This window comes from Diplotaxodon limnothrissa, linkage group LG5, assembly GCF_057381915.1.
Source record: "Diplotaxodon limnothrissa isolate DT_005_m linkage group LG5, D_limnothrissa_male_GT1.1, whole genome shotgun sequence".
Taxonomy (NCBI): domain Eukaryota; kingdom Metazoa; phylum Chordata; class Actinopteri; order Cichliformes; family Cichlidae; genus Diplotaxodon; species Diplotaxodon limnothrissa.
The window spans coordinates 28,249,289-28,263,984 of record NC_140600.1 but is presented as its reverse complement, the minus strand read 5'-3'; the positions used below and the strand labels follow the sequence as shown (position 1 = coordinate 28,263,984).

The following is a 14,696-nucleotide window of genomic DNA, read 5'->3' as shown; positions in this document are numbered from 1 at the left end:
ACAAGACAACTATAATAAATACAGCCCACATGCTGATGAGAGCTAGTCAAACAAACAGCATGGTTATATCTTTTTAATAGCAACTTCAAAACATGGCCAACTTCAGAAAACAGACATACGCATACATATCACAGAGAGTAAAACAAAGTCAAGCCAAAAAGCAAATTATTTACAATTACAAAAATGCATTAGTGGTATTGAAATTGCATTTTTTTAAAATAAAATGTAAGTAAGCTAATGTACAGTACTGTAGCTCAGTATATTCACCACCTGTCACGAAAGTAATTCTTCTTCCAGTATTTTTACAAGAAACCTCAAAAAGCTGTGAACTCGTAGAACTTTAATCAGCTGTGTTGCAATTGTTTTAGGTGAAAACAGCATAAAACATGAAAGCACCAAACTTACTGATTAGTGCGACCTGCTCAATGAGACGTTTCAGTACTATAGCTTTTAATGCTATCCAAACACATTTACTTTTTTCTAATAATAATCCTTATTATTATTATTCAGTTTTATTAAAGTTGTCATTGGTTCTTGTTAAAAAACAAAGACTTTTGTATTTTATCATTCGTATTTAAAAAAAACTGAGTCAAATGTGTTATTAGGGTGGACTCTGAAAGGTCATTAAAGTCTGAAGGTCAAAGTGTCAAAGGTCACAGCACCTGTATTGTATTGGTGAGAGCTGGCAGCATGCTTTATGTGTTTCATGGTCAGGATATTTAGTTTACTCAGAGTCAGTGACCTACTCTCTGCTAGAGTTAGCATAGCTAGCGTTCCAGATGGGACTTGCAATTTAACATGGGAGTTCCCTGGATTAACACTCTAAATTTAGACTAATGCTTCTCTGTCCTTCTTCCACTCCAGCACTCATCTATTCCATACACCCAGTTCTTACACCTATTACATATCCTCCAGTTCTACTTTATTTTGTCTTGTTGTAAAATGTCTGCACTGAACATTTAGATAAGGTGGTTACTTACGTGGTGAAATAATGCTCTTTATCACAATGGCAGTGATGGCTGTTTTGTTTTTTTCCCTTATCCATTTAGTTTTAAAATTTGATATATAGACTGTGATATCGGTATTTGTTTTATTATTATTATTACAGTACAGTGGTTTGACATAGTTAACCTCTGTACTGATTTGCATGCATTCATTTTTTTTGTTTTTACAGGGAAAGAATCTCCATTTGAGATGGATTCAGGTACATATGTCAGCACATTTTGCTTGCTGTTACCTCTAACTTCTTCCTGGGTTCAAACCCGGGCAGGGCCTTTCACTCATTTGCACCTTCTCTCCGTACTTGCACGTATTTCTCTGGGAGCTCCGGTTTCTTCCACCATCTAAAACAATGCCCTAGCCAGCAGGATCTGGTCCTCATTTGCAAAGTAGGCTTTGGGTAATGTAAAATTACACACTGTGCAAGTGGATCATGTAAAGTTACAGTTCTGGTTTTACATTTTGTCAGAGCAAAGACTAATGAAAGATGAGAATCAGAAATGGGATGACGGTTAGAGAAAGATGAGGAAGGATGATAACTTACCCCTTCAAACATGCACACACACACACACACACACACACACACACACACACACACACACACACACACACACACATTTCTGTCTCTATTTTCCCACTGTTGAATCAAGCAGTGGGAGTTTTATGGACCAAAGTTCCCACACTTGTTGGCTGCACCATGACTATGACTTCCAAAGTCAATGGGAAGAGACAGTGTGTATCATTTTGTGTGTCTTTCTTGTATGTATGTGTGGGTGTTTGTGCAAACCTCCCTTACACACACACACACACACACACACACACACACACACACACACACACACACATATACCACCACCCATTGCCCCCTATAGCCTTTCTCATGGAAATTGGCAGGCAAAATTGTGTGAACCTATGACCTATAACTCTGCCTCTCACACTCACACACATATAGGAGCTTGCACAAACACTCTCTCTCTCACACACACACACACATACACACACACACACACACACACAGCTGTCTGTGCTATTTCTGACTACCCAGACTGTCGAGTCATCTGAGGACTGAGAAAGGGGGGAGGAATTAGCGAGCTCTTCTCTCTCTCTTCTTCCCTTTCTCCCTTTCTACTCTTTTCATCATTGATTTTTTTTTTTACATTTTCTTTTCTGGTTGCCTTCCTTCCTCCCTTTTTAAGCTTTTCAACCTCATATTTTCCATCTCCTTTGCTAATATATTTCATGTCCTGCCTTCTTTTCTGCCTCCCTTCACATTCCCTGCTTTGCACTCTTCAACTTCTTCCCTTCCACTCCCTCCTTCCTTCCCACCATATTTTCTTCCTCCCTGTCTTCCTTTCTCCTACCACCCCTCCCTCAATTCTCCTGCCCTCCCCACTCTCTCTCTCTGTCTGCACTCTCAGAGCCATCTGACTCGGCAATGACCGCTTGTGACCTTTAGTTGAATGCAGGAGGAGGAGGAGAAGGAGGCAGATAGACTGAGAGCAGGCAGCGGATGACAAATGAGCTAATTGCTTTAGATTAACCATGGAGTGTCTGCCTGCCTGCCAGGCTTACGGCCTCCTCCTGTCTAGACAACACCACAGAGGGAGGGAAGCGATCAGCAATCTCTCTCATGCAACAATTCTGAGAAGTGAAAATGTTTCTTTAGCATTGCACAAGGAAAATTAAAGGAACTTCAAACGGCTATTTAGAATTGTTCTTCCTTGAAGATAAGGCACTGGGAAGACACAGGTCTGAACCTTGATCTTTCAAAAAGAAAATATGCTGAATTTTAGTGCAACACTGTAAATCCTGCATAATTCAACCTGACACCATTTTTTTTTTGTTTCAGTCCTGATAAACCAGAAAGCACCACAGACTTTCTGTTTAGTCTCTAAGCTGATGTAAGCTGTGCAATCAGACTCAGGATGAAATGAGAGATGTCAGGCTTTTATTTTGATGATCAGTTTTTACACAAACCATCTTTTTCTGAGATTATCTTTAATATGCTGCAAATTCTTTTTGGCATAATCAAATTCATAAAAACAAAAAATGAAATGTAACTCTCAACTGTTTTAAGTTCAGTCATAAAGTCAAACTTTGACTTCTTCAACTTTTCAGTTTTTTATCACTTTGAAAATATATGCACGTTTTAAAATCGTGCACTAATTTTCAGTGTCTGATCGCTACAATGTTGCAATGAAGCATAGCTAATAGGCCTAGAATAGCAAGACGTGCTGCTGCAGAAGCCTTGAGGCAAATAACAGCAAAACAACTAATGGAGACGAGTTGGAGATGCTTTTATTGCATTAAAATGATTAAAACAATTACACAATACAATTATATATTAGAAGGCATCTGTCATAGATTAAGGAAAGACGGCAGCTATGATAAACTCAAATGGCGTCATTAGAAAAAATATTCCTGCATAAAAGATAAGGGGTCATAAATGAATCCTCTCAGTTATTTTGGTTGCTTGTCTAATCTGGCTGAAGGTTAAGCACCTGCACTGATTCAATTAGTCAGTCAACTGAAGATAATTTGAAACTGGATGAGCCATTTAAGTCATTTTTAATCACCATCACACATGGGACAATTTTTTTAGTAGATCAGATTAGAACAAACAGGTGAGCTGAAAATATCGCCTTAACTATTCAAGGATTAAATAAAAATTATTTTGCACAATACAGTTGCACCCCAGATGGCTAATGAATTAGTAAGAGATTTTTTTAGACTCCATTTGTGTGAAATACAATGAAGGTTAGGGTTAGAGAAGTCGTCTTTTGGATCACAGTCCACTGTCCATTATTTAAAGACAAAAAATAAAAGAGTTTGATGAAGTCAACAAGGGTAGCAGTGTCTTTTGAAATTTATCTGGGGCAGAGGGATTTCTTTGACTTATAACCTTAGCAATTGTCAATGCAGCGTGGGCTGAGGCTTAATAAACCCATGAATGCGGTTTTCTGTTTGCATTTGGCACAAATACTCGGCGGTGCACATTTTTGTCTGCCAGGAAGAAATCAAATACACTAAAGCCTAATCATTGTTTGCCTATTTGTTTTATATTTCTTTTCTTGTCTCTTTGAATGCACACATATGAGCATGTAGCTGAGATTTTGGAGCCTCTGCGGTTTGCACAAACCTGCTTTTTGTAGCATACCACAGACACAGTGTTATTATGTATCTTCGCTGGAGCATGTTTTAGCCTCAAGGATGTTTTTCAGTGGTGCATCTGCACAACACATTTGCTTTAAAAATAATTTTGGCATACCAAAAAGGCTTCTGCGATTGAAAGAGAAGAGAAATAAGGATGAAGAATAAGATGACAGAGAGAAAAGAGAAGAAGAGGGAATGGGGAAAATGAGGTGGAATGGCTGCGCATTTTAAATCTCCACAGGGTGGGGGAAAAACATGCCCTAAATTCTGCAAAAAATAAAATAAAATCTCTCTGCAAAATTATGCACCTTAAAATGAGCGGCATAAGTGGATTAAAACACAGTTAGCATGCAGAATGGAAGGAGTGAGCTAAACGCAGCATTATTGACACTGGAGAGAAAAGAGAGAATCAAAATAAGAGCAGAAAAGAAAGGGAAGGGAGGAGAGCTGCTGGCCGACCTGCTGGCCTCGCAGTTTTGGGAGCTCTGTGTTCAAGGGAATTGACAGAGTATGTGTTTATAGCAATAGTAGGGATTTTTTATTGAATGATGACGCATCAATTTGCAAAAGCCGAAAGGAAACAGGATAACAAACATTAAAACGTCAGCGAAAGGCACTCCAGAGTGGCTCAAACTTGTGCCTGTAAATGCAGCTTTCAAACATTCGGTCCACGGGCCAGAACCCCTGGTGTGTCGATGCCAAAATATTACAAGGGTGTGGAAATATCTGGAAGCTTAAAAGTATTTTTTTTTTATCTCTACAAGTTGTCTAAACTGTAAAAAAGTAAAAAAAAACAAAAAACAAATCTGTAGTTCCAAAATACTTGTAGATCTACTTTAATCTATCACTTATAGTCTGCTCTTCATGTGTTTTGTAAAGAATGGTTTAATAAATGTGGTTTTACTTATTTAGACTAAAAGCAACGGAGAAGGTGGACATGTTTACTTCTTATTATTAATATTGTTAATTTAATATGCATGGGTTTTGCTGTTGGGGCCCACTTTACATCAGATTTGGCTATATATGTACTTTTACCAAAATGAGTCAAACAAGCCTAGTGTCACTACAAAGCTATAAATATGTCAATAGAAGTGCTATAAATATAATATTAAGATGACCAGTTTTGAGATATCCAGTAGGAAGCAAACAACTAAATTAGCACATAAAAAAAGGTGTGTAAGTGCCAGAATGCAACAGTATGGCTTTATGTGCTAAATCCACTTTTAATTTTTGAACAATGTTGCCATGAAATGTTCAAACCTCGGACAGAAAGGAGAAAAAAAAGGACTGAAAGGAAGGACGGAAAGATATCAAAGGGAGAAATTAAGGGACGTACTGTAGCAGACATGGGAGGAAAGGAACACAGACACCCACATGAGCAAACATAAACAGACTAAAATTATTATCTGTAAACAGTCACATTGCCTGTTAAAGCGAACTGTTGTTATTGTCAAAGGCAAAAAAGGAACAGAGGCACTTAAACATACAGCGATGCCAGTCTCGCCATCTGTGTGAAGCCACCCAGACTGTGTGTGTGTGTGTGTGTGCGCGTGTCTGTGGGCTCACTGCCTGCTGACAGCTTGTTCTTTCAGCTGGTGCTAAACTCCCACAACTTTTCTTTCCCTCCCTTTCCTTTCCCTTCGCAACATACCGTACACAGCACAGTGGCCTCTTTGGTAACTATAAACCTTCCAAGCCGTCTTTTCTGCATTCACAACGTCAACAGGAACTCTGACGTTATGTAACAGGGCTGCATGGTAGTGCAGTGGTTAGCAATGTCACCTCATACCAAGAACGATCCTGGGTTCGGACCAACCTGGCTTTCCGAGTTCACCCTGTGGATGTGTGGGTTACATCCAGGTGCTCTGGTTTCTGCCCAAAGAACTTAGAGACAGAGAGAAGATGCAGACGTGACAGTAGCTGATCTTCTGTGATGGACCGAAAAACCACGACTGTACATGTGGGTCCAATCCACTTGAATCCACTTATGTAATTAGGCCCCACAACCCCTGACATTGGCTGGTAATTTAAAAAAAAAAATTATTATAACATTTTCCAAGTAATATGAGGGAAAAGGGGCTTCATTAGTGTGAGGTTAAATATTCTCATGGTTTGCCTTTTGCTTAGTTTTCTTAGCATTTTGGATAAAAGTGTTATTTTGTGGGAGACAACATATTGGGCTTTGTCCTGGAGGGATGGTGTTGCCTTACAGCTAAATTTAGGTCTGGATATTTATGGACGGTGACACAATTTTCCATATTTTGCATCTGTACACCAGAAAAATAGATTTGAGAGTCAAAGAGGGATGAATTACAACATTTGCAGGGAATCATTTCATACACGATCTCTTCATATAATATTTAAAAAGCTGCGCTCTTGTTCTTGACCCCTGCCGCACCATACCGTGCCATGACAGACCATACCAGACCACAACGATCCTTTCAGTGATGAAGCAGTCAGTACTAACTATTGTATTCTGCTTGTAAGAGTTTAATTGCCTCAGTGTTTGAATGTCCTAATGAGCAGAGAAGTTCAAACTTCAAACTCAGCTCCCCCTCCCTTCTCCATGTCTCTCTCTCTATCTCATCATTATTCTCTCCATCCCACTGACCCATCTGTCTCCTCTCCCAGACGCTCCCACCACTCCCCCTCTTTTTCTCTCCCCTCTCCCTCTGTCTCTTTCTCTGCCTCCCCTCCTCCCTCACACTGACCCCTTTTGTTCACAGCTATTGGGTTTTGGTGGCGAGGGAGGGCAGAAGAAAGGGTCTGGTCAGCTGTTTCCTCGATATGTGCGCCTGTGTGTGTCTGGACAGTGTGGGAATGTGTGTGAGAAAAAGTTGCAGACAAAGCTTACTCCAGGCTCAGAGTGTGTGTGACGGCCGGTGAGGACACACATGGTGTTGGAGCATCCACGGGATATGAAGCTTGGAAAGTTTTGTTTTACTTTCTTTTATTTTTGTTGTTTTGGTTTAGCGTTGGTTTCTTCCTTTTCCCTCAGTAGCAGATCTTCGGGATCTGTCCTCTGGAAATCAACCTTTTTTTTTGTGAGGCTTGTTGAGTGACGAGACTATGCAACCTTCATCACAGAGTCACAACCATGACAACTGTGTTCAGACACAGTTGTGCGGTGAGTTTCTTATCTGAGATGAAAAGATGGATGTTATCAGATTCCTTTGTATGCACTAGAGTCTGATTTATTTTTAAGCAAGCACGCTTTAGTCTTTAAGTTCATTTTTCCTTTTAAATGCATGCGAATCAGCATATTTTCAGATAGTTGTAGATAGTTACATATGTATATATCTAAATTGTCAATTAAAGTTTTTCTTACATGTGGGAGTTTGCAGGTTTACTATGTGCGTCACTGCATATTAAAAATCTTGGAAATTTGGACAGTTGGTCAAGTGAAATGGCATTTAAATGCATCATCTCAGCCAACTTTGGGTTATCTTGTTGTGGAAATCCTTTTAATCCCAGGAAGTCTGCAGCTGCAAGTCTTACAGAAGTTTGTCCTAAGTGGTCTTCTGACCACGTTCCCTGAAGTTCTTTGGGGTCCTCTTGTGTATATAGACCAGCGGTCCCCAACCCATGGGCCTCGGACCAGTACCGGTCCATGAGTCGTTTGGTGCCGGGCCGCGATAGTTGAGGCTCAGGTGTGAAATGTATGGTTTTCAGGGTTTTTTATCGGTTTTCAGCATTATTTTGTTATCGTTTTTATCGTTAACTCGGTTTTCCTGGGTCTTTTCAGGTGTGTTATGAATAAATCTTCTTTTTTTTCGGTACCGGTACTAGTTTCATTTTGTTGTATTTATCCGCCACACCTTAAGCCCGGTCCGTGAAAATAATGTCGGGCATAAACCGGTCCGTGGTGCAAAAAAGGTTGGGGACCGCTGATATAGACCATACGTGCTAAGCATAAGTGCCTAACAGAAGGGGAAGAATGATGCTTTTAATCATGGTTAAAATAAAATGTTCGATTTGTTTTGTTAAAAAACTGGTGCTTAGTTCCCAGAAACTAGTATATGTTTTAACTTTGGCTGTTCACTTCTATTGATTCTTTAAAACTCTGCTTCTCTATCAAACAGTTCTGCGCATCTCTGAAACTTTCTTTTTTTGCTTTAATATGTCAGTGTAGCCTGTGAGCTAATATAAATAAATGTGATAAAAAGTAATACGTGAATGAATCCAGCGATACAGGAGTCATCTGACTCTATACTTCTTCATCTTCTGTGATGGTTTACTGGTAAGAGGAACTCAAGACTGTGAGAACCGGTGTGGACTGTGAGAAAAACAGAATGCAGTGTGTGTGGGCAGGGGGTGTGCGGGGGAGGGTTGGTTTGTTGTCTGCTAGTTACTTTATGCTCTTGTGTCTGACTTGGCCCTGACCTCTGCCTGCTCCCTGTGAAAAAAACAAAACAAAAACAAAGTGTGAGAAAAAAGCCTCCGTTTCTGTGTGTGTGGATAATGGCAGTGCTGATGATGGGGGAGGTGGAGCAGGGTTAAGGGGTATTTAAAGCAGGCTGTCTCTCAACAAAGGTGGCCCTGTCTGTCAGCCTGGCCTCGGCTGGCTGGCTGTGTGTGTGTGTGTGTGTGTGTGTGTGTGTGTGTGTGTGTGTGTGTGTGTGTGTGTGTGTGAAACACCCTGACCTGACATGAAGACTATATCTTTCTCTGTTTTTCCTTCTAATAACATCAATTATACCAGCCTGCTTTAAATGTGTGTTTTTGTATTTGTTGAAGTCATTTTTAACCACGAATGTGATGAAGCACTCCAAGTAGTACTAAAAAACCAAAAAAGATGATGAACTCATATATTTTACACAGTAATTATTGGGTATATGTTGCAATACTGTTTTATGTACTTTAGCTCTCTCCATGTTGTTTGACCTCAACTACCAACATCCCCAATGATTAAATGGACAATACTATTTTTCAAATCCAGCCATGAGTTATTTTGTTATTATTATCATTAGTATTTCAGTTGAATAACTAAATCAGGATGTACAACAGTGTTTTGTTTCTGTGAAAGCCCTGAACTTTTGAAATGTGTATTTTTTGTTGCTTGGAATGAAACTAGAGAGCCGTGATCTGTTATTGCCCTAAAACGTAATAAGAGGATGGTGATTATGTTATCTGAGGCAACTATACAGGGGATGAGGCCTTTGGCCATCTAAAAAGTCTCTGACAATGATTGAATTTTCCAATAAATAAATAAATAGAAATATTAGATCTTCAAATATAATGCAAAATAGGCAGATGTCATCATACACTTTTCATGTCCTTGCAAGGCCTGACCTAACGGTGTTAATGTGACTGTACCATCATCAGGGTTATTGTACAAAGAGCCACAGAGGACTGTTTTCTGCTTTCTTGAGACTCGTACTTATGTCAGTCTTTGTTTCTCTGTCACTGCAGCCCAGCTGGAGTTCGTCCAGATTCTGGTGATCGTAATAGTCATGATGGTGATGGTGGTGGTCATCACCTGTCTTCTCAACCACTACCGCCTATCAGCACGCTCCCTTCTCTCCAGGCACACCCCTACACGCAGGAGACACCTGCCACTGGCCAACGTAAGTCAGACTTATGCCAGGACTGCATGATGATGTGTTGCCCAAGCTATGCAGTTACAGTAGCTCATTCATTATGTGTGCAAGACTTTTTATTCAGTTGGGTTTACATACATGTTGCTGCTAAAAAGGTAACACAGTTCTGACACACCGAGCAAAGAAGAGAAAATGTATTTTAAGGCCTGTAGTTCACTGTTTTCTTTCATTTCAAAGAAATTCATTTTATTCAACCTCAATACACCAAAATGTGCACTTGTATCCAGACTATAGAATAGAATAGAATAGAATAGAATAGAATAGCCCTTTATTGTCATTGTACATGTACAATGAAATTATGGGTGCTTTGTGCAGGAATTAAATATAAATGATAAGACAGGAGGAATAAATAACAAGCAGGAGAAACATTTACAAAACAGTAGAAAGGCAGACATTGGAGAACAAAGTGCTTGAAAGTAGTGCAAAGGGCTCGGTCAGAGTATAGAGTCCATGTGTGAGTCGCCTGAGTGATGAGAGTTACTCAGACCATGGCTCAGATTGGTGAGATGAGTGACAACTTTGCTTACCTACTGCATCACTACACCGCTCATTTTTCCATAGTGCCTTTACATAGCTTAAACATACACGTGTTTCTGTGTCAGAGACAGATAAAGTCGGTTTGAATATGTGGAGCAAACAGAAAATGAAAAGTTGTAAATGGTGGCAGATATTATGTAAGATACATGAATTCATTAATTGAAGAAATAAAATAGCACAGTCTGTTTAAGACATGGAATAAAGTTAGTGTCTCGACAGGTGAAATTTTATTTTCCAGTAAAGCTATCCAACTTTGCAAGGTTATGAACAAGATATATGTAGGAAGAAAGAGAGAGAGAGAGAGTTAAAGAAATATATGAAAAATGAACGAAATGATTTATAAAGACAAATAGATAAAACATATAACAAACCCCTCAACCACGCTGACCTTTTATAGTTACAGTCATTCATCTTTATAAACAGACTTCCTGGAGGAAGTTAGCATCTGTTTCAGACAGTTTCACAATAAAAGCAGTTTCAGAGGCGTGCCAACTGGCCGCATGTGATCACAGTGATTAAACTGTGCTGCAGGCTAACGCTAATGCACTGACTCATTTCTTCATTAAGGGCCATGGCGACTTGCCGATGTCTATTTGAAGAACACGCACCGACTTACACCTGAGGCTTCCTCAAACATATGACTTCACTAGTGCTGCCTGAATCACATTCCACTGAATCACTGTCTGTGTGTGTATCTGTGTGGCTTCAGTTTCAGTTTAAAATATGAGTAAAGAATGAAGCACAAACATGCACATACACACACATAGAGCTCCTTATAAGCTCAGGGGAGTCATAGTGTCCTAGTTAATTTGGATTAGCAAACAGACATGGTGACACACATGCAGCCAGACAAGCAGGCAAGAAAACTGTCACCAGAGAGAGTATATATATATTTTTTTTTACAAAAGTTGGAAAAGTTCCTCTCAGACTTTTTTTTAAAGAAGCAAAGAACTACTTTTGTCTTCTCCTCACTACAAGCGGTGACACCGAAGGCATCGAGACACCCTCTAAAAATCAGCTTGAGCTCAAAGTATTGTTCAATCCATTATAGATTCATGTACACTCTTAATTTCAACGTTTTAAGTCATACTTGTGTTGGGCAATGTTGTACCAAACTATATGTGCTGCTGATTTTAAATGAGCACAGAAATTTTTTTTACTTTGTTAACTGAATGTGAAGCTTACAGTGTCAAATTATGCACATACATTACACAATACAGCTCATATATTAACTGTAGGAAAAGGTCAAACACAGGTAAAAGGTACAACGTTTTACTGGAGAAGACAGTATTAGGCAGTATAACCTAGATTTAAAAATACTTTAATAGCAGGGATCATAGTTAGCTTCACACTTTTGCACAGACAGGTTTATATAAACAGAGTCCTCTAATAAATAACACGCACTCATCCATCCGTCCATCCAGTAAAGTTTGAGCAAACAATAAGAAGTGTATCAGTACCAAGTCTCATGTTCTATGTTTGGGGAAAGGCGATCGCAGTGGAAAGTCTTTGTGACAGTGTTTAAAACAAGAACTAATATATGACAGGAAGTTACAACCACTCATCTCTAAAAATTACACAGCGGTGTTGAAATCATTATTAGCAGCAGTGTATATTCCCGTTCTAGTATCTATGTCTTAACCAGCTCAATTTTATTGAAATTTGAACTATTACAAATCAGAGGAATAAATTATACTTTTAAATAGTGCTAAATGTGGTTTGAGGTCAGCCAGCAGATGAGTGGCTAATGCGCCAACCACAAGACCTGCTTCCCTGCCTACTGAGTGTTTACACCATGCAGACATTCTTATGCTCTTCTTCTCCACATTTTCTTTTGCTTACTGCTGTTCTTTGCTAATAGAGATGCAAACTGCGAAAAAATTAAAGAATTATTTTTATTATTTAATTACATAAATTGACTTTTTTGCACACAGGAGGGAAGTCTGTGGTCCTCTGAGGGAACAGGCACAAACAGTGGTCTAAATGAGGTGAGTGCTGCTTCAACCAGTGGTGGTCTTCGAGTTTGATTTAGTACAAAATTCATTTAAACCAACATTAGTTAGAGGCACAGCAGTAATTAAATATCTCTCCTCACACAGCACCAGGTGTATAACACCCACCCCCCGGAGAGAGGGGGCTCTTCCTATATACAGCGGGAAGTACAGCACAGCCACTCCCAGCCTCCGCTGCAGCCCCAGCGCTTCCAGCACACATACGCCCCGAGTCGCTTTCAGCCAACTTATCCCTACCTGCCTCAGAGCCTCATCGATCTTCCCCCCACCATCTCCCTCTCAGATGGAGAGGAGCCCCCGCCGTACCAGGGGCCCTGCACCCTGCAGCTCAGAGACCCCGAGCAGCAGATGGAGCTGAACCGCGAGTCGGTCAGAGCGCCACCCAACCGAACAGTATTCGACTCCCACCCTCTCGATCCATCCAACTCCTGTCTGCAGGCCAGGTAACAATGAGCAAGTCTGTGGTCCGTTATTGTGTTTTGGATCACTCACTTGTCGTTGTGTTGACTAATTCCTGTGTTAAGGATTTTTATCAGAGACTTATCCAGCTTATAAAAGGCGTCATAGAAATGTTTATGTTCTTTGTACCGACTTTGTACTAACTGTGACTAGATGTACTGCACAGTAAAGGAGAAAGAGACTAAGAGCTTTAGACATCCTCTCTTCACAGCCTAATGTTTAATTATGTTTCATTTTCTGTAATTATGATGCATTATAAGGTTTTAAATGCAGAAATTTGATTAGCTGAAAACCTACAACAAATCATTTTTTATCTGCCATCATCTTGTCTTCATCAGTGTTATTTATTCATTCATTTATTTTGCTCTCAGACTGCAGGCCCCCCCTCCAAGTGTCCATTCAGGCATCAGTGTGTTGGAAGCCCAGGAGGCTTTGTCCAGGCATCAGAAGCAGGGCTCTCGAGTGGAAGGAGCTCCTCCAGCCTACAGCGAGGTGATTGGGCACTACTACCACCCAACATCTGTAACCTCCAGCCATAACAATCGGACTGTGATATCCTCACAAGCACCACCTGCCTCGCTCATACAAGGCCTGCTCCGACCTCCGCATCAACAGCAAGGAAGTGTGGACAACAGGAACACAAGGAATACAAAGGAGAAATCCCAGAAACCCCAGCAGGTGTGACAGTGCTGCTCTCTGCTTCCAGTGAGAAAACCGGGATTACATCTGCTCACCACTGGAGTAATGACCAGTGGAGAATGATGAAAAGTCACGAAGTTGTTAAAATCCACTCTGAAGGGTTTAAGAGCTGGTTAGTTTTAGTTGTTGCAGGTCAGTTTTGCAGTTTCCCCACTGGCTTCTCTGGGTAAGATAACCCAGAACCACATTGCTCCTGCAGAGCACAGTCGCATGAACATCTGGCACATCCTGTTCTGCAGCTTCCTACTTCATGTCTTCTGATGAACCATTGATGTCAGAAAAGAGAGGAAGATTTAGAAGGGAATGAGATGGAAGCAGATGATTCTTTCCCTTAACAAGTCCTCCTCATCTCTCTTCTGTCAGACTGATGTGCGTAATCACCTTTCACAATGAATATTTACTTGGTCTGTTTTTTCCGTTGAACTTTTTCTTTATCTTATTCACACATCCATGAAAATTCCTATCCAAGCAAATGGCGAAATGTTACAATCTTTTTGGTTCTTCCATTTGTAGGATTTCTTTTTTTTAAATGTGATAATCCCCCACCACCACGCTGCTTCTGTCCATTTAGTCCATATTCAAAACTCCACTTCTGCACCAGGCTTTAGCCACATCGCTGGGACATTTTAGCACACTCGCTTATTCCGCGAGTTGTAGCACAAGGCTAAAAGTTCTGCCTTACATTTCCTAAGCGATGCAGGAGTTGCCACTGAAATGGTTGTTTCTTTTTTTTCCTTTTTAAAAAAAATGTATGTTCTTTTTTTTAAAGAACGCTTGCACAAAGTTCAAGACTGTTCACCGGAAAAAAGAATAATCCGCAATATGATCGAAAAGAGACAGAAAGTAGGGAAAGTTTGGGTATTTTTCTATACTTGATGGATTCCTATGAGTACATTTTTTGTGTTGCTTTTGTTTAGTGTTTTTTTTTTTTTATTTGTTGTCTAGTTTTAGAAAAAAAAGATACAAACATCAGTAATCGGTTGGGGTGCCAACTTTTCACCTTTTGCAACGTACATGTTGACGTGTATATACGTCACACATGGAGCATATATACAGACACATGTATGCAAACCTAGAGTGAAAAGCACGAATTTAAAGTTATTTATATAATTGCTGAAAAGAATTGCACTATTTTTTAGTATGCGCCAATGGAACGTTTTTGGGACTTTTATTTTGAAGGAGCTCTGTCTATTGCGGCATAAAAACAAGAGAGAAGCAAGAACATGGTGAGTGAGGC

At 40.0% G+C, this 14,696-nt stretch overlaps 1 protein-coding gene across 1 annotated transcript in view; it reads left to right on the top strand.

Moving 5' to 3' along the window:
• Positions 1–14,272, top strand: part of pmepa1 (prostate transmembrane protein, androgen induced 1) — a 33,973-nt gene extending 19,701 nt beyond the window's left edge. Inside the window, exons 2-5 of the mRNA XM_085354462.1 lie at positions 9,565–9,719; positions 12,224–12,277; positions 12,389–12,744; positions 13,132–14,272. Coding sequence (XP_085210588.1) covers positions 9,565–9,719; positions 12,224–12,277; positions 12,389–12,744; positions 13,132–13,444 — 878 coding nt within the window. The 3' untranslated portion in view covers positions 13,445–14,272. The remainder of the gene's footprint in view (positions 1–9,564; positions 9,720–12,223; positions 12,278–12,388; positions 12,745–13,131) is intronic.
• Positions 14,273–14,696: the final 424 nt, after the last annotated feature.